This window comes from Motacilla alba, chromosome 13 (genome assembly GCF_015832195.1).
Source record: "Motacilla alba alba isolate MOTALB_02 chromosome 13, Motacilla_alba_V1.0_pri, whole genome shotgun sequence".
Classification (NCBI taxonomy): Eukaryota; Metazoa; Chordata; class Aves; order Passeriformes; family Motacillidae; genus Motacilla; species Motacilla alba.
This window is the reverse complement of record NC_052028.1, coordinates 11,731,373-11,748,431: the sequence shown is the minus strand read 5'-3', so window position 1 is coordinate 11,748,431 and position 17,059 is coordinate 11,731,373. Positions and strand designations below refer to the sequence as shown.

Here is a 17,059-nt window from a genome sequence, read left to right as displayed (position 1 = left end):
TGGGGAAAACGAGAGGCTGAGACTGGAGGACTTTGTGCAGGCTGGGCTGAGTGCTGCTCACATTCCCCAGCCAGACTGTGGCACCGGGGTGCTGCTACGAAGGGCAGCTCCGTGGAGGCAGATGGAGCCCCCATCCTGGGACATTCACATCCATCCCTGTGGCATCAGGGTGACAGGGAGGGGCTGGTGGACAGTAGGGGATTGGGCTGGGGAGTGGGTCCCTGTGGTGGGGACAGCCCCAGCTGGCACTGCAGGCAGGAGGAGGGGCACCCTCCACGGTGCTGGTGGCAAGGTGGGATGTGGGACCTGTTTTTTCTCAGCTTTTCAGAGCTCTAGGGCTTTGTGGTGGTGGCAGGGGATGGGCAGGTGAGGCAGAGGCTGCTCTGTGCCAGTGATGAGGCTGTGGGGCTCTGGCTGGGCAGAGGTGGCTGTGGGGATGTGGAGGGGAGTTCGCAGGCCAGGAGTGATGGGGGAAGACCAGGGGGGCTCCTGGAGGTATCTGGGCTGCGACGCTTTGCTGGGTGGGTGCTGACTGGAGGGCAGAGCACCCAGGCTCTGGGGCTGCCTGCATTGCCTGGCACTGTGGTCTAAAACCACCTGGACAGATGCATTTCACAAGGAATAAAGGAGCAAAGCTGGCGCAGCAGCTCGCCAGCCCTGCAAGCATCGCCCCCGACCACCCCAGTCCCGGGCTGATGCAGGGGCAGCAGCCCCAGCTCCGTGCATCCCACAGCTCTTCCATCCACTGAAGAGGGCAGGTACAACAGCAGCGCCGAGGTGTTCCCGAGTTAGGGGCTTCACCAGGTTAGCCAAGGTGCTGTGGGGCTGGTTGGGGATTTTCCACTGGGATGGTTTCCAGCACATCCTGGCACATTCAAAAATCAGCGGTTTCCCACGGGGAAATTTCTGCTTCATGGGCTTAGAGAGGGAAATCAGGACGAAGTGCCGCACCTCTGCTCGGCTGCGGCAGCTGCTCGCGCTGGGAAGTGCCAGTGCCATTCCTCCTCCGGAGAGATGCTCCCGGTGCCAGTCGGGTGGGTCTGTCCTGGCAGGGCGGGCAGAACGGCTCTCCCCACACCAGAGCCTGGCAGGGAGCAGCGTCCTGCAAGGATTCAGAGCAGAGAGGGTCCATCTCGAGTTTGCTGTCCCCGAGGGACTGGGGCGGCTGTTGTGGGGCACACGGTGTGTCCCCAGCCCCAGGACGGCAGGTCTGGCTGCCAGGCTGCTGCACCCACCCTGTTTCTCTGCCGTTTCCTCGGCTGTCACCCACCCTGAGAGCCGGGCAGGTGGGGTTTGAGGTGCCACACACCTAATGGCAGCACCCCGGTGGGGCTTTGGGGGCAGGCAGGGATGGGGAGGGAGATCCGCGGAGTCTGCCCAGCGAGCCACGAGCCCTTGGCACATCCCTGCGCCTCGCAAGCATGGGAGGACATCTGTCCCGAGCGGGGGACACGGAGCCGGGGAAAACCCACTCCTGCGGCAGCCCCCGCGAAGCTGAGCCAGCGAAGGGCTGCTCCGACCCCCAAAGCTTGCAGGAGGGAATCAGGCGGAGGGCGGGGGGCAGCGGGGGGGGACAGGGAGAGGATCCTGCCCACGGCCCCCCGGAGTAGGACAAACATGAAGTGCAGCTCCATCGGCGCCTCCAAATCCGCCCCCGCAGCAGGTTCAGGGAGAGGCTGGAGACAATTACCGTGCCGAGCCGTAGGATCAGCCCCTCCGCTCCCGGAGCTGCAGGAGAGGGGGCTTATTAAAAAGGAAAAAAAAAAAAATATGGAGGAACAAAAAATCCCCAGCCCACACTCTTCTCTCTAGAAAGGAAAAAAAAAAAATGCCTCGGAGGAGGAGGAGGTGTTGAAGAGAGGGAGGGTGGCAGCAGCACAGCCGGGCACTGGCAGGGAAGGTGTGAAAAAGGGAGAAGCGGAGCATCCTGGTGGCAAAGCCGCTGCTTGAGCTGGTGGGGAAGGCCGTGGGGACAAGGCATGGGGTCCTGCCTGGCCTAGGGATCAAGGGACAGGGGCTGCAGGGCTGGGGCTCAGCAGTGCCAGGGCTTGTGCTGGGCTGTGGGTCCAAGATCACCCTGCGCTGGCAGCCAGCCAGGTGACAAGGACACGGTCTGTACCCATGGCCCTGCAGGTGATGTGCCTGTCCCCTGCTCAGACTGGGACATGCTGTCTCATCCAAGCCAGGCAGAGACGGGGGTCCTCTGCTGCCACCAGGGTTGGGGTGATCCCCACCCAGAGACCCTGGGAGCAAAGGGACACGCTGCTGCCCATGGCCAGGGAACAGGACATGATTCCTTCCTTCCAGAGGGGTTTCTTGCGGCTTGGGGGGCTGAGCTCCCTGCCTGGCACCCCCAGCAGTGCCTGCAGTGCTCCATGAGCCCCTGGTGTGGAAGGGGATACTGCCTTTGCCAGGAAGATGCTGAATTTAGATGGAGCAAAGGGGTTTTTTTCCCCCCCTAGGCTGGAAAAATCCTACATGGAACTGAGTAGCAGGGGACCAGCCTGGCACAGGGAGTAGAGCCTGGCTCGGGGTCAAACACCCAATGTGGAGAGTTCCTGGCCAGTGCAGACCCACTGAAGGACCCAACTGGAACAAGGATGGGGGTATGGCAAGCATGCTGTACCCCTGGGTATCCTGCACCTGCCTCCAGTGTTCTATGTTCCACCCACCCTCCAGGCACACAGGTTTTGCTTATGCTTTACAGATCACAAATAGACATTTGGTTGCTGTTAGGAAGGTCTGGAGGAGCCAAAAGCCAGGAATGCAGATGGGGGAGTGAAACAGTCGCTTCCCCTGGCTCCCTCTTTTGTGCTGTTCAATTCAAATAAGTAGATGAACAAGTGCCTGTGGACACTGGGACCAGGAGTGACCACTGGTCCCCAGCCTCCAGAGGGTCTGGGACAGCCACAGCCCTCCAGGCTCCTGCCGGGTTCTGCAGTGAAACCCCGAGCTGGGGCAGAGGGACATCCTTGCTTGATGCACTCTCTGCTGCAGACTGTCCTGCCACTGCAGAAACATCACACACGTCTTTAGGAAAAAAAAAATAGATAAGCTGAGTCCCAGGGATCCACAGGAGCCCAGAAACCCTACACAGTGTGGGGGTCCCAGCAGGATGAAGAGAGCGAGACCGCAGGACTGCCAATACCTCTGGTCTGCCTACCTACAGCAAGCTGGGTATGAAGCATTTCGCCCACCCTTTCCAGTTAATTCTTCCCCAGGATTCAGGGATATTAACAGCTCAGCTCTTTCAGCAGCCGGGATTAAATGGCAGGACGGGGAAGCTGGGAAGCACCAGGATGTTTTCCCCCAACTCCTGCCTGGCACGTGCCGTGAGCGACGCTCCGCGCGGCAGCACTGGCGCGTGGGCTGCCGGCTCTGCTGGGGCTCCATCCCCATCCCTCCACACCCGCTGCTCGCCTGCTCCTCTAAAAATCACATTCAAACCCAAATTGCCCGTCTCCACCGCCCCCGCCGCTAAAATCAATTATCTGCTGCTCTCGCCAGCCCGCGGCCTTTTATTCCTCGGCGGGGAGTTGGAGTGGGGTGAAGGGGAGTGGGGGAGGGTGGGGCAGGAGGTGGGATTGCTTTTGATAGTTGTTATTTTAGCGATTGGAGAGGTTTGGCAGGAAAGGGAACCTGGCACAAAGGTTGTGCTCAGCAGGGCTGGAGCGTGCATGTGTGTGTGATTGCGGTGCTGCAGCTCCCGGCACTGCGCCGGCACTGGCAGTGCCGTGAGCTAGCAGGACGTGGGGCAGAGGGTATCACGGCAGGCAGGAGGCCTTGGAGTGTCCCAAGCTCGTGCTTGCTTGCCTGTCAGACCCCAGGAGAGCTTTGCATGTGTGCAAGGTGCAACAGCATCCATCCCTGTCCAGCTGGGCTCATCCTCACAGGGTCCCCTGGGCTGTCCCTGCCTGGGTGACAGTTTTGCAGTGGGGGGGAACCTGGCACAGCTGCCAAGTCCTGCTGTGACTGAATGGTCTAGAACAGGGAGAGCCACACAGACTGAAGTGGCCGAGAGCTATGTGGCAGCTGCAGCCACCACGGTTTCCCTTGGGAATAATGCCCTGCAAATGCCCCTTCCCTCCTGGCAACAGGCAGGGCAAAGCCAGGAGGAGTAGGAGGAAAAGTGCATGGTGCCTGGGGTGTCCCAGAGCAGCACGGAGGGGAGAAGCCCACATCCCTCTCTAGGTCTGCATGTGCTTCCTCCCATCATTCCTCAAGGACAGTGGTGCAGGGAAGCTGATCCCTCCAGGCTTTGCACAAGTCCCTGCCCCAGCAAGCACCTATCCCCATCCTTGTCCCCATGCCTGTGCTGCCCCTCACCCCACAGCCACACGAGGGCTGAGCTGTGCCCGCTCCCACTCCAAGCCCTTCACCTCTGGCTTCTCCTGTTCCCAGGGGCGCTTTCTCCATTGTCCGGAGATGCGTGAAGGTGTTGGCAGGACAAGAGTATGCGGCCAAGATCATCAATACCAAGAAGCTCTCTGCTCGAGGTAAGTACTGAGGGTGTTTTGGGGAAGGCAAGAGGCGAGCAGGGCTCACATAATGGGGAATTTGTCTCCTCTGCATGGTGCTGGGATGATGCCTTTGATGTGCAATGAGGTGAGGGGTCCTTGTTTGAGGGTGACCCCTTCATCCCACCCTGTCCCCGCTGTGGTACTCCCTGAGCTCCTTGATGGATGGGGTGAACATCCTGAGGAGGTGTCCTGGTGGCTGCTTGCCACGTCCCATCTGATCACAGGGATGCATCTGCAGCCTGGCTGTGCCAAGGCTCAGGGGAACTCCCAGACCCCAATCTGCCTCAGGAGCCAGAGGACCCCATTTCTGTCCCTGAGACCCCCCCCCCCCAGGCTCCTGCACACAAATTGCAGCTAAACAATGGTTACAGCCTTGCAACAAGTCAGACCAGCTCTAGGTGCAGGTAGCACAGTCATTTTGGGAGCATAACTTCCTGAGAGGGCCCCTGCTGACCCCCCACCCCTGCTCTGGGGTCTGTAAGTTGTCTTACTCATGTGTCCACATCAGTGAAAGGGGAACATCCCTTCAGGTGGGGGTTTGACTTCATTTCTACCTGGAAACGGGCCCTCACCCCTCGCTGCCATCTGCTCTGGTGGAGCACGTTGGCTGTTTGCTGCTGGAAGAGGTGCTGGAGGGCCTGTCCTGGTGGGGCTATCTCTAGTGAGGCTGAGACGAGCAGGCAGAGAAATCATTGCCCAGCCCTTGCCCCAGGCCAGGGACCCCTCTGCCCCCCTCTGCCCCACCTGGCAGAGGGGCTGTGATAAGGTGAACGAAAGGATGAGGCAGCAGATGCCGTGTCCCCGCTCCAGCTCCTCCCTGGCTGTCGGGAGCGCAGGATGTGTGCTGGGAGGAAGCACCCTGCCAGGAGGGTTTAATTAACCTCCCTCGGTGTCTCTCCCAGTTCCACTGCTGACCTCCGAAGGCAAAACTGAAATGCAGAAAAGAGTGACAAGCTCCTTTCTGACCTGGAATTAAACCAGCATGCGGCAGGATCCCTCCCACAGCGCTGCCAAAGCAGCACAGCACTGGCACTGAGCCCCTGAGGTCCTCCAGCACCAACTCCTGCCCCTCTTCAGAGATGCAGATCATTTTCTTCCTTCCAAGCCAAAGGCTGGGCTCTGGGCAGGGTGTGCAGTGCTGGGCTCAGCCCTTGGCTCCTGTCCGTGTACCCCAGCTGGCAAACGCCTCCCAGTTTTCAGGGCTGCCTGGAGCAGCAGATTGAGCCGCCCTCCCTTTGCTCCCTCCTGCCTCCGCTCGCCTCCTCCGGCTGTTTGCCCCTCTGCATTCTCTCCTGGGGTTTGTGCTATCCCTGCAGTGCCCAGCAGGCCCCTGGAGAGGCTTCACTGTGGTTCTTTTCCCTGCTCTGCCAGCTGGAATCACCAGTGACTCTGGCTAATGGTCTGGAACCCCCCGTTTCTGCAGCGCTGGCAGGGAGGGTGGCATTTCCCCAGATACAAAGGGCAGGCAGGAGCGAAGTGGGGAGAAGATGAGAGAAGCTGCAAAACATCCCCAGTCATTGTTTCTTTAGATATCCTCCTGGCTGCCAACACCGAGGGGACAGGAGGAGAGAAGGTAGAGATTTTGAAGGAAAAATTGGGTTTGGGTGTGTGCAGGAGCTGGGTTTGTGCCGTAGGAGAGGCTGGAACCCACGTCCCCAGTGAAGTGCGTGCCCCACTGGTCACATTGTCCCTCCATCCCATCCCCATCACCCGCCCCACGATGGGCTCTAGTCTGAACTCCAGCCTCTCCTTGTCACCCTGTCCCAGCCTGGGAAGGTTGTCCCCCATCGGGGGAAACAATGTGGGGAGCTGCATGAGGCCACCAAGGTTATCTCAGCCTTCAGCTCAGGCTGCAAAGCTCCCCCCAAGCCCCAGGGTGCCTCTGGGATGGGGTACTGAGCCCTGGGGAGGCTGCAGCCCTGCAGAGAAGGGGCTGCACTGCTTTCACGGCTCAGCGGTCGGAGACACCCAGGCTTGGTTTGATGCAGAGCGAGACTCTGGGGTGTGAACTGCAAGGTAGCAGCGATGGCGCTGAGAGACAGCAGCCCTAATTATATCCTCGCTTGTCCTGGCTGCTGAGTGCCTGCACAAAATGCCTCCAGTCGGGCACCTCCATGCAGGGCGGCTGGGTCAGGTGTGAGCAAGGAGAGAGGGGCCGAGGAAGAAACAAAATGATTTGCAGATTCATTCTGAGCTGTCCCAGGGAGGAGGATTTTTTGGCTCAGCTCAACTTGCTTTGCCCAGAGCTCTGTTGTCTCACATCCCCAAGCCTGCTGAAAGCTGGGGAGTGGGACCTGTGCTTCCTGTTTGGAGACAGGCACCAGTTCTGAGATAGGGCTCTGCCGTGGAGGAGAGAAAAAGCCTTGGTGTGGAATGGCTGACGGTGGCGAGGGGGAGTGAAGCCCATAGCCTCATTTCATCCTCACACCTCTCTCTGGTTCACTCTGCCTTCAATTGCTGAAATCGTACCATGCGAGGCTGGCAATGTCCTGGCTGATTGCCTGTGCCTGGGTGAACAGGAGAAAAAGGAACAGTGCTGCCAGCAAGGATAACCCAGGCAAATCCAGGGTATTTGGGAGGTGATCGGAGATTGTTCAGCAAAGAGAAGGGAGAGGGGAGAGTGAGGGATCATTCCAAACCCAAGATTGCCCATGGCATCAGTGCCTGAGGGGCTTAGCCAGGGACTGCATCTGTGCTGGGATTGTGCCCAGTTGTGCCTCGATGCAGAACTTATCCCAAAATCTGTAACTCTTTAGCAAAAAGAAAAAAAGAAGCTGCTCTGTCCCCCCAGGTTTCCTGTGCCAACATCTCCTCTGAGAGCCATTGAGATTCCCTTCCTCAGATCCTAATTTAGGGCCATTGCCTCTTTCAGATCACCAGAAGCTGGAACGGGAAGCCCGGATCTGCCGTCTCCTGAAGCACCCCAACATTGGTAAGTGCGCCCTGGCCCCATTGCTGGTGCTCCACACCTGGCTCTGCTGCCTCCTTGCCCTCCCATGTCCCAGCCAGGGCGAGGGAGTCTCCGGCCATAACCCAGCCTGGCCTGCAGCAGCACGGACTGTTTGTCCCAGAGGCTGAGAAGGGCTCGGTGTCGTCCTGCCCGGTTGACCTGCAGAGCCATCCCTCCTCTTCCTCACGGGAAACACCATCTCCAAATGGGGTCACGGGGAAAAAGGCCCCCGCTGGGCACAGGGGGACTGAAACGGGTCCGGACTAACCCACTTGGCCACAGCTCCCTCGGGGAGAAGCGGAGCCCCAGGAGGCTGCAAGAGGCTATTTTTACTGCTCTCCCCCCGCTCGGGTGCCGTATTCCTCTGCGTGCTCCAGAAAGCGGCTGCAGCTCGGAGCAGCAGCAGCGGCAGCGCGGGGCGTGTAGGAGGAGCGATGGCGGGGGGAAGCGAAGACTTTCCCACCGACCGTCCATCTGAAAGTAGCCTCCTTCGGAAAAGCTGTTTCAGGAAAACTCCTGAGCCCCTGCAAAAGACAAAAATAGGCCAGAAGGAGAGAGAGAGAGAGAGAGAGGGGAGGGGAAAAAACTGCAGTAAAAAAAAAAAAAAATCCCAAACTCCATCCTGGAAGTGATGCTGATGCAGGCTCTTGATTGCTGTGGATGGTCTGGGTGAACCCCCTCTTCTCTCTGCTGCACCCCAGGATGTACCAATCCCAATGAGATCCTGCAGCTTTAGGGAAAGCATTTGGTGGTTTCTGCAGCCCTCTCAACCCACAGTCGGGAGCTGGGAGGGTTCCTCTGTGGCTGAGCTGCTCCCTGGCCACCTCGCTGCTCCGGTGACCTGGATCCATCCTTCCCCAGGAGCTGCTGCAGCAGATTCAGGGAGCTAGAACCAGGGCCACTGGGACAAGCCATGTGGCTCCTGTCCCATAAATATTTCAGTTCCAAAAAAGATTGTCAGCTTCCATCTGTCTCGGGCACACGGCTGCGTGGCAAGTCTCCCCTTCACTGCCGGGGCGCCGGACCCTGCAGCATTCCCCAGCCTCTGCTCCAGCAGGACCAGGAGCTGTCCTGCAGGGGTCCCTCCGGGGCCTCCAGCCTCCTCTTTCCACCAAAACACATGCGGGGATTGCCGAGACCTGAAGGAACACACTGCAAAGTGTGCGAGTAGGAAGAAATACTCAACCTGGAGGAACTCACCGTGTGAGACCGGCAGAATGGCACCTGCAGGTTCCCCAGGTTCCCAGCTTGGCCACAGCTCTTTCCCACCGCTGTCTTCGACCTTCCCTCTCCATCACTTTCCTGTGGGGCTGGCAAGGTCTCCGAGGAGCAAAACACCTCAGCTGTCCCTGTCCTTGTCCCCCATCCCTACGCTACCCCTCGCTGTTTGCCTGTGACCTGGCAGCTTCAGAGCTGCGAAGGCTGGAAGGGGTTAACAGCATGAGATGCTAACAAGCCCAATCTGCTGCTATTTATACCCAGGAGGCTCTTCTCCACCCCCCACCTCACACCCTCTTTCCTTTCACCCCCCTCTACTGCTCCTGCTGCCTGGAAACTTTGCAGCTTCCCTTGCGCGCAGCAAAGGCGGCTCGGTACCCACCCAGGAGCTGCAGCGAGCGGCGCCGCTGCAGAGCAGCCTGCCCTGAGGAAGAGGAGGCACTGCTGCTGCTGAGGCAAAATAGCCCTGTCCAGCTCTTCCTGGGGAGATGCACCCCAGCTTCCAGGGGTTTTTGCTGTCCTCTTACTTGCTCCCTGCAGGGAGGGGGTGTCCTTCTATCTCCCATGAGCCATGCTGCAGTTCCTGGGGGAACCCACCTGTGCTCTGCACCGTGCCTGCTGGAGAGCCTCCTGTGGAGAGCTGTGCATGGGCAGTCAAAGGCAGGCCCAGGACCCCACAGCACATCCACAGCGCTGGGTGATACACTAGGGAGAGCTGTTTCCATTCAGGGAAATCTTGCTTTATTGGGAAAACTTTGGCTGCACTCAACCCTGGAGTTTGAACTCCCGGTACTTGTCCTCTGACTCTTATTCCTCAAGCTGTGTCCTGCTCCTGCCTTGGCTCTCAGCTCTGAGCTGAAGTGGTTTGGCCAGTGTGGCTCTCTCTGACTATGGTCAGTAACAGATACTTGTAGGATCAGGCTCTATTTATAGCAGCTGCTGCCTCTTATACCTTCTTGGCTCCTGGCAGCCACAGGCTTGGGACTTCCCCAGGCAGGGAACGTATCCGGACCATATGCTTGTGGTTATGCTGGCCCTATCTGCACCAAACTCACCTAATCCCTCTGAGGATACTTTGGCTTCCGTGAGATCCCAGGCCTGATACCCCCAAATCCCTCCCAGGCGAGATGAAACAGGAGGAAATATGTTTCTTCCAGCAGAGAAAGGCAGAAAAGCTGGGGTTGTATGTTGGAGAAAAACGGAACAGACAGATGTCAGAGCACAGGGGATGTCTGCAGAGGCCAGCAGTCAGGAGGGATAACTGGGGAATGAGATGTGTGTCAGTAGCCAAGACCGCAAGAGAGACAGAAAAGATTCTGAGCAGCCCATCTGTCGCAATAGGGCACGAAATGAACGACATGCACGCGCTGAAATGTCCAAGGTAAAAAGAGAGCAGTTTATTTCCGAACTCCAGTATTTACAGACTTTCAAAAGTGACCATGGACTGGAGGATGAAATTACCACCTCTCCAGCTACTCTGCTCAAACCAACAGTCCATCAGTTCTCTCCTCCTCCAGAAAGGAATGCAAAACGATAATTATTTACATGAAAAGTGTGTGAGAAACTCCATTACAAAAAATGTAAACATCAGAAGGCTTAGAAGAATTTAGAACAGAGTGACACCCATCAGGCCCTCGTTTGCTCTGTGCCCTGGCCAGGTGAGGTGATGCTGCTGGCAACATGCTCTTGGCAGCTGCTGGATTTGCCCACGGAGCTTGGAGACAGGAAAAGCACCAGCAAAGTGGTGTTTGCTGGCCTGGCAGATAAGAGTGACACGGTGCAGCGTCTGTGCTCAGTGCTGGGGCTGTTATCTCCTCTGGCTCACACTGAGTCTGGAGGATGTTTCCATATAGGGCTCAGCTGATTTATGCAGTAAAAGGGGCTAGGAGTAAAAACTCCCACAAAATCTCTCACCTGAATGTTTCTTTTTTCCTCCTTGATTCCCAACATTCTCTTTTGCTGAACAAGTATCTGTTTATCCACCCCACCTGTTTCTGTGCCAGTCCCCTTGCTGCACACCTGCCTGCTAAGTGTGAGCAGGATCTGAGCCTGAATAACCAGCCTGCAGCAGGGTGACAGGTTTGTACCTGGCAAGGGGTGTGCCCAAGGGGAGAGGGTGCCAGGAGAGGGGGAAATTCATCCCGTGGAGATTCCCAAGGAGAAAAGGAAGGTCATGAGCAGAAAATAAAAAAACCCCTGTGGGTGCCAGAATTGTCAGCTCGGCTCCTGCTGAGCTCTGCCTCTGCCCGGGCACCTCTCCTGATGGGACTGGGGACACCCATGCCTGCAGCCTTCCCAGAGCCCAAGATAGCCCAGCAGCTGTCTGGAGCCCTGGCCAGGCACAGCCCCGGGGCACTCCCCAGTTTGGATGTGATCTTTGAGCCTTGCACGACTGCGCCAGGCTGGGGCCAAGGCTGGGGTCCCCTGGTGAGCAGAGACCCCCCACCCAGCCAGTGGAAATAGCAAGAGGAATAGCCCAGCTGTGCCCTTCCCCAGCTCCTGCTTGTGCCCGAAGGGGAGCAAAGGCATTCCCAGGGAGTGGGGCGGGAGCCAGGTGTACCCCATAACCCTTCTGTCTCTGCTGCAGTGAGGCTCCACGACAGCATCTCTGAAGAGGGCCACCATTACCTGATATTTGACCTGTGAGTAATGCATCCCCTGCCCCCGGGGTGCCGTGACCTCCACCTCACCCGAGCCCCTCCCTCAGGCTGGGTTTGGAGCAAACCCGGGTCCCCCGAGCCGGGCAGAGGGCAGGTCCCTGTGCTGCACCCCGGTTCTCCCCCCATGCATGTGCAGTGCCGTTTTTGGGGGCTTGCCGGGGCCGGGTGTGCTGTCAGTCAGTGCAGCCCCTGTTCTCCCGCAGGGTCACCGGCGGGGAGCTGTTTGAGGACATCGTGGCCAGGGAGTACTACAGCGAGGCGGATGCCAGGTGAGCCAGGCTGTGCGGGGGACAGGAGGTGTCCCCTTCTCCCACAGGCTGCTCCCTCCCAGGGTCCTGCATGACTGGCTTTCTGTACTGGGAGGTGTTTTACAGCCACTCTGCAACACACACTCAGAGACTGGAACTCTGGTGCAAAAAAAAACCCCAAAATCCCCACCCCAAATGTTTTTTTTAACTCACTCAGCTCATGGGCCAAGCAGTGCCTGTGCTGCCACAGCCCTGGTCTCCACTTTGACTCTGATGGCTCCCAGCCATTGCCCACAGCATCCTCATCCCCAGGATGCTGGGATAGCCAACATCTGACCTCACTGTAAATGAACACAGTGTAGGGAGCTCCCTGGTCTGGGGGCATCAGGACTGCCTGGTCTGGGGGCACCAGGGCTCCTCAGGCTGGCAGGAAGGAAACCCAACACCAGGCTGGTGGCCAGCCAGGGCCAGGATAGCACAGACACCCTGGGGATGTCACTCCTTCCCCCTGGAGCTGCATTCCAGCCCTCTGCAAGTGTTTCTCTGGCATTTGCCACTTGAAAGCACTGAGGAAGAGCAGTCAAGACAGGCTGTGCTGGAGCTCTGCTCCCTCCCACACTCCCACTGGCACTTTCCAGGTACCTTCTGCAGAGCCATTTCAGCCACCCCTTTGGTCCCTGCAGCTCCTCCAGGGGACAGTAGTAGTCTCACTCTTTTGAGGGGACATGATCTGGCCCTCTCCAGTCTCCAGATATCACTGTGCCTCTTGGCTTTGCCCCCAGGCTAAGCATAGCCTGCATGTGTGTCCAAGAGGGTGGTAAACTCTACACTACCTCTCTGCACGGAAATATCCTTTATTTCTAGGCAGAAAACAATCTCATTTAATGGGCTGCCTGCACTGAATCCACTTACAGCCCATCCACTTATTAGTGTCACACAAATAAAATAAACTACATGTAAATAAAGACCTTCTGCCTTGCACATAAGCTGTTTTGGAGCAGAAGTGATCAGTGCCTCTGTCTTTTTCCCTTCCTGTCTCACGCACACAGCAGAGCTGGAATGTAATGAACTAGATATAAAGCAAGCAGACACAGCAGAGCCACCTGCATTAGAGGAAAGCAGGGAAATGGGGCTGGAGCAAAGGTTGCGTGGAGCACATCTGCTCTGCCTGGGTTTGGAGAGCAAATCTTTGCTGGTACTGTGGTTCCACTGTTGCTCTCCAGCTCCCCGCCTCCAGTGCTGTTCCTCTGGGGTTCCCAGGGGCTCAGCTGTGTCCCCTAAGCTCCTGCTCACCATTATTTGGTGTGCAATAGCTCTGTTAGGTTCCTGCTGGGTTAGAACTGCTCCCCACAGGTGTGTGGGTGTCAGTGGAGGGGGATGCTGAGCTGGGCTGCAGGGCTGCTGACGGGCAGCGAGATGGGGAGTAGGGCAGAGGGGTGAAACGCAGCAGAATAGAAGTGTCTGATGAAACTCTGCCTCACCAGGCACTTGTGTGAGCTTTCTCCTCTCTCCCACAGCCACTGCATCCAGCAGATCCTGGAGGCCGTGCTGCACTGCCACCAGATGGGGGTGGTTCACCGGGATCTGAAGGTAGGAGCTGCAGGGAGAGTGCCTGTGGGAGGACAGGGGACCCCATCTGTGATGCAGAGCACGGTGGAACAATGCCCAGAGTCCTTCAGGGCTGCTGAAACAGCAGGGAGGAACACGAGCAGGGCTGCGGGAAACCCACAGAGCAAAGACCAGCTCCGGAGTGAAATGACACCAGGGAGATGGGGTAGGGAGGTCTCTGAAGATCTGCAGATCCCCTAAGGATCCAGGGACACCAGGACAAAGCAGTCAGGGAGCACGTCCAGATCTTCCTCTGTGCTGTGCTGTGAAGCTCCCCCTGCCAACAGCAGAGCCCCTGAGGGGTTTTCACTCCTCTCCAACCCCCATCTCCTTCTGCAGCCCGAGAACCTGCTGTTGGCATCCAAGCTGAAGGGTGCTGCCGTCAAGCTGGCTGACTTTGGCCTCGCCATCGAGGTGGAGGGCGACCAGCAAGCGTGGTTTGGTGAGTAGGACTGGCCTGAGGTGGGGCATGGTAGTTCAGGGGGCTCCAGGACCCCGGGCCCAGGGTTATGGGAGAGCACCAGCCCAGGAAGCACTGTGGATGAGCAGGCTGGTGTGGAGCAAACAGCTCCACAGGGACTCTGTGAGTCACCGAGGTGTCCTGGTGAGATGGACAAGCCAGCAACAGGGCCAGAACAGTGGGGGGAAAGCCTCTTCCAAGTGCTGGAAGTGCACAGCAGAACACTCCAGCCTTGGGCACCATCTGGGCTTTGGCAGTGGCAGAAACACAGTTTGCTCTGCCCGTGGGAGTCACAGAGGTTTCTGGAAGGAGGGTGTCTGTCCCAGGGGTCGGGATGTGCCCGCACGCTGGGCTCTCGCTGTGCCAGGCTGGGGAGCAGTCCCCGCTGCTGGGCTGGGGCACGGGGGCTGCCTGCCGGCGGGCATGACAGGCTGTCTGTCTGTCCCAGGTTTCGCCGGCACCCCGGGATACCTCTCCCCCGAGGTGCTCCGGAAGGATCCCTATGGCAAAGCCGTGGATCTGTGGGCTTGCGGTAAGCCTGACCGGGGCTGGGGTGCCGGGCTGGGCCAGGCTGGGCCGGGCTGGGCGGGAGAGGCAGGCTGTTCATCCAGCGTGCCCCAAGTTGCAGTTTCCAGTCACACCTCAGGGGAGCCAGGGTGGAGGATTTACCCAGGAGGTGGCACATCACCCTGGGCAACACACTCTCTCCCAATCCAGTGTCACCCTCTCTGAAGGATCACCCCCCTTTGGGTACCTAACTGGGAGTTATGTACCAGAGCTCCCAGTCAAGCGAGACTCTCTTCTCCCTGTGGTGCTGGTGGAGTCAGGCAGTGCCTCCCTGCAGCTGCAGCCACAGGGGAGCCTTTTCCATCCACGATGGGGAGGAGACATCACCCACCCCTGCCAGGGCACCCACTTTGGGCTCTGCATGGTGACTGCCAGAGCCTTGAACCTCCCCAGGTGCTGAACTGGACCCACCAACAAGCCTTTTGCTCTTTAAACAGTGAGCAAATCTTCATGTTTCCCTAATTTCTGTTTTTCTGCTTGAGCTTGATCAGTCCCCAGGCTGTGTGTGCTCCTGCCTCTAGCAATGAATTCCTTCCCACTGATCCCATCTCCTCTCCTGGGCAGGTGTCATCCTCTACATCCTGCTGGTTGGGTACCCACCCTTTTGGGATGAAGACCAACACCGACTCTACCAGCAGATCAAGGCTGGGGCTTACGATGTGAGTGGGTTTGTCTTGCTGTCCCTTTCACAGTCTCCTCTCCTGCTGTCCCTGCCTCGCAGCCTGCTGCTCTAGAAGAGCAACCAAAAAAAATTCTGACCAATGGGAACAAGTACTTTCCTCTGCCCTGGTCGCAGAGCGTTGGCCTCATTGCCATGCCCAGGCACAGACATTGGCACATTTCAGGGCCACTTTTTGGGAGAGACAGGTCTTGTCCTGAGCCTTCCAACTTCCTTCTTCCACTTCTGCTCTTTGGTTTTCCACCTGGCTACTCTTTCCAGTGGCCACCATTTCTCCAGCCTGTCTCAAGCTGCAGGGGAAGCAACCCAAGTGCAGAGGGGCTCTCTGCCATGTCTCACCCTCATCCCTTTGCTTTGGCAGTTCCCCTCCCCTGAATGGGACACGGTCACTCCTGAAGCAAAAGATCTCATCAACAAGATGTTGACCATAAACCCATCCAAGCGCATCACGGCAGCGGAGGCTCTGAAGCACCCCTGGATATCGGTGAGCTGGGGCTGAAGGTAGAGACATGTGGGGATTCACGAGTGGGGAACATCTCACTGGGGATCACTTGTTATCAAACATGCTGCCAGCTCTCTTCTCCATCCTGGGAAGATGGTTTCCTGGCAGGGTTCCTCTCAATGCTCTCACAGCAGCATTTTCCCTGAGGTTTTACAGCAGAAAAAAGCTTGTGAGTGCAAGCAGCATGCTCCTGGGGGACCTGGTGATGGGAGGGACACACAGGCCCCCTGTCCTGGTGGGAACAGACTAATTTCTCAGTGTCACGCTGTGCTGGGGGGTCTTTCTTCAGAGGCAATGGGAGTAGGCTCATGTTTATCCATCCATCTACTCCAGCAGCAATCCCTGCACCCTTCACTGCATCCTGCTGTTTCAGCTGCTGGTTCTCACTCTGAATCAGATCCTAAAGGCAGGAGCAGTCTGTGGGCTTAACCACACACGTGCAAACCCTGAGCACACTGCTAAACATGGCTGGTCAGTCAAGGGGTTAACTCAGGGGGCAGCCAGTTCTCCACACACCCCCACCACCAGAGCAGATCCTGCTGACTCCAAAGCTTCCATCTCCCACTGCCCATTAAACTTTTATCTGCTGCTGCTGCTGCAGGCAGCTCTGGCCAGTGCCTCGGCCATGGGAGCTCATACACATGTGTGAGCATGGGAGAGCCAGGCTGGGGGGCCCCTTCCCCCCAGAACTGCTCTGAGCCAGGTCTCTCTCCCCCCAGCACCGTGCCACCGTGGCGTCATGCATGCACAGGCAGGAGACTGTGGACTGTCTGAAGAAGTTCAATGCCCGGAGGAAGCTGAAGGTAACTCTGTCCAAGCTGGCTGCTAAATGCACAATCAGATCATTGGTGGCTTGTCCCCTGGGAGGGAAATGACAGGGTGATGTCTGTGGGCGGTGGTGTGGGGGTGATGGGCATTTGGGGACCCCCATTGTGAAAAGGCAAAGGAGACTGAGGGGGGTGACAACTTCATCTGGCTAGGGTTCCCCACTGCTCAAAGAAAGCCGTGGTGAAGGAAAGCACTGAGTCACACTGGGTGCTGGGTGAGGACTTTTCCACTGGACCCAGTGTCCAGGTAGCTTCTTTTTGGGGCTGGACGTGGGCCTGAGAGGCACAGTGAGACCTTTACCTGATGGCCAAGGCACTTTGCAGCCAAGAATAAAGTGATCCACAGACAGACAAAAAGCTCACCCGCTCCAGCAGCCCCACAGCTTTCTCCCTTCTCGGATGCTGCCATGCACCACGGCCTGGACCCCTCTGAAATCACCATCTCCAGCTTGAGCACCTCCCTGAGGCACCCATCTCCTGGGTGCTGCTCAGCCTCAGCTGGCAGCAGGACGCTGGGAATGGGCTCTGGAAATCACAGTGCTGCCTGCAGAGTGGGGTGAGGCTGGTCTGTGCCACAGCCTGAGCCATCAGCGCTCCAGGCCTGAACGCAGCGTGACACAGAGCAGTACAGCTGCAGACTACTTACAAGATTATCAAGCAAAGAAACTGGCTATGAACTATTATTACTTTTCAGCTAGACAAGTAATCAAATTAGTTCAGGCATACACTTCAAAATAGTAATCCATTACTGTACGCAATTAGTCCAAAGTAATCTCATTATACACTTAGCAACTAGGTAGTAGGCTCAGCTGGAAAAGGG

The 17,059-nt window shown here is 57.7% G+C and overlaps 1 protein-coding gene across 2 annotated transcripts in view; it reads left to right on the top strand.

Moving 5' to 3' along the window:
- Nucleotides 1-17,059, top strand: part of CAMK2A (calcium/calmodulin dependent protein kinase II alpha) — a 34,244-nt gene that overhangs the window by 1,316 nt on the left and 15,869 nt on the right. For both annotated transcript variants that reach the window (XM_038150172.1, XM_038150173.1), the window contains exons 2-11: nucleotides 4,402-4,496; nucleotides 7,393-7,452; nucleotides 11,276-11,330; nucleotides 11,552-11,617; nucleotides 13,114-13,186; nucleotides 13,544-13,646; nucleotides 14,113-14,196; nucleotides 14,796-14,890; nucleotides 15,272-15,394; nucleotides 16,132-16,215. In XM_038150172.1, the coding sequence (XP_038006100.1) occupies nucleotides 4,402-4,496; nucleotides 7,393-7,452; nucleotides 11,276-11,330; nucleotides 11,552-11,617; nucleotides 13,114-13,186; nucleotides 13,544-13,646; nucleotides 14,113-14,196; nucleotides 14,796-14,890; nucleotides 15,272-15,394; nucleotides 16,132-16,215 (838 nt within the window). The remainder of the gene's footprint in view (nucleotides 1-4,401; nucleotides 4,497-7,392; nucleotides 7,453-11,275; nucleotides 11,331-11,551; nucleotides 11,618-13,113; nucleotides 13,187-13,543; nucleotides 13,647-14,112; nucleotides 14,197-14,795; nucleotides 14,891-15,271; nucleotides 15,395-16,131; nucleotides 16,216-17,059) is intronic.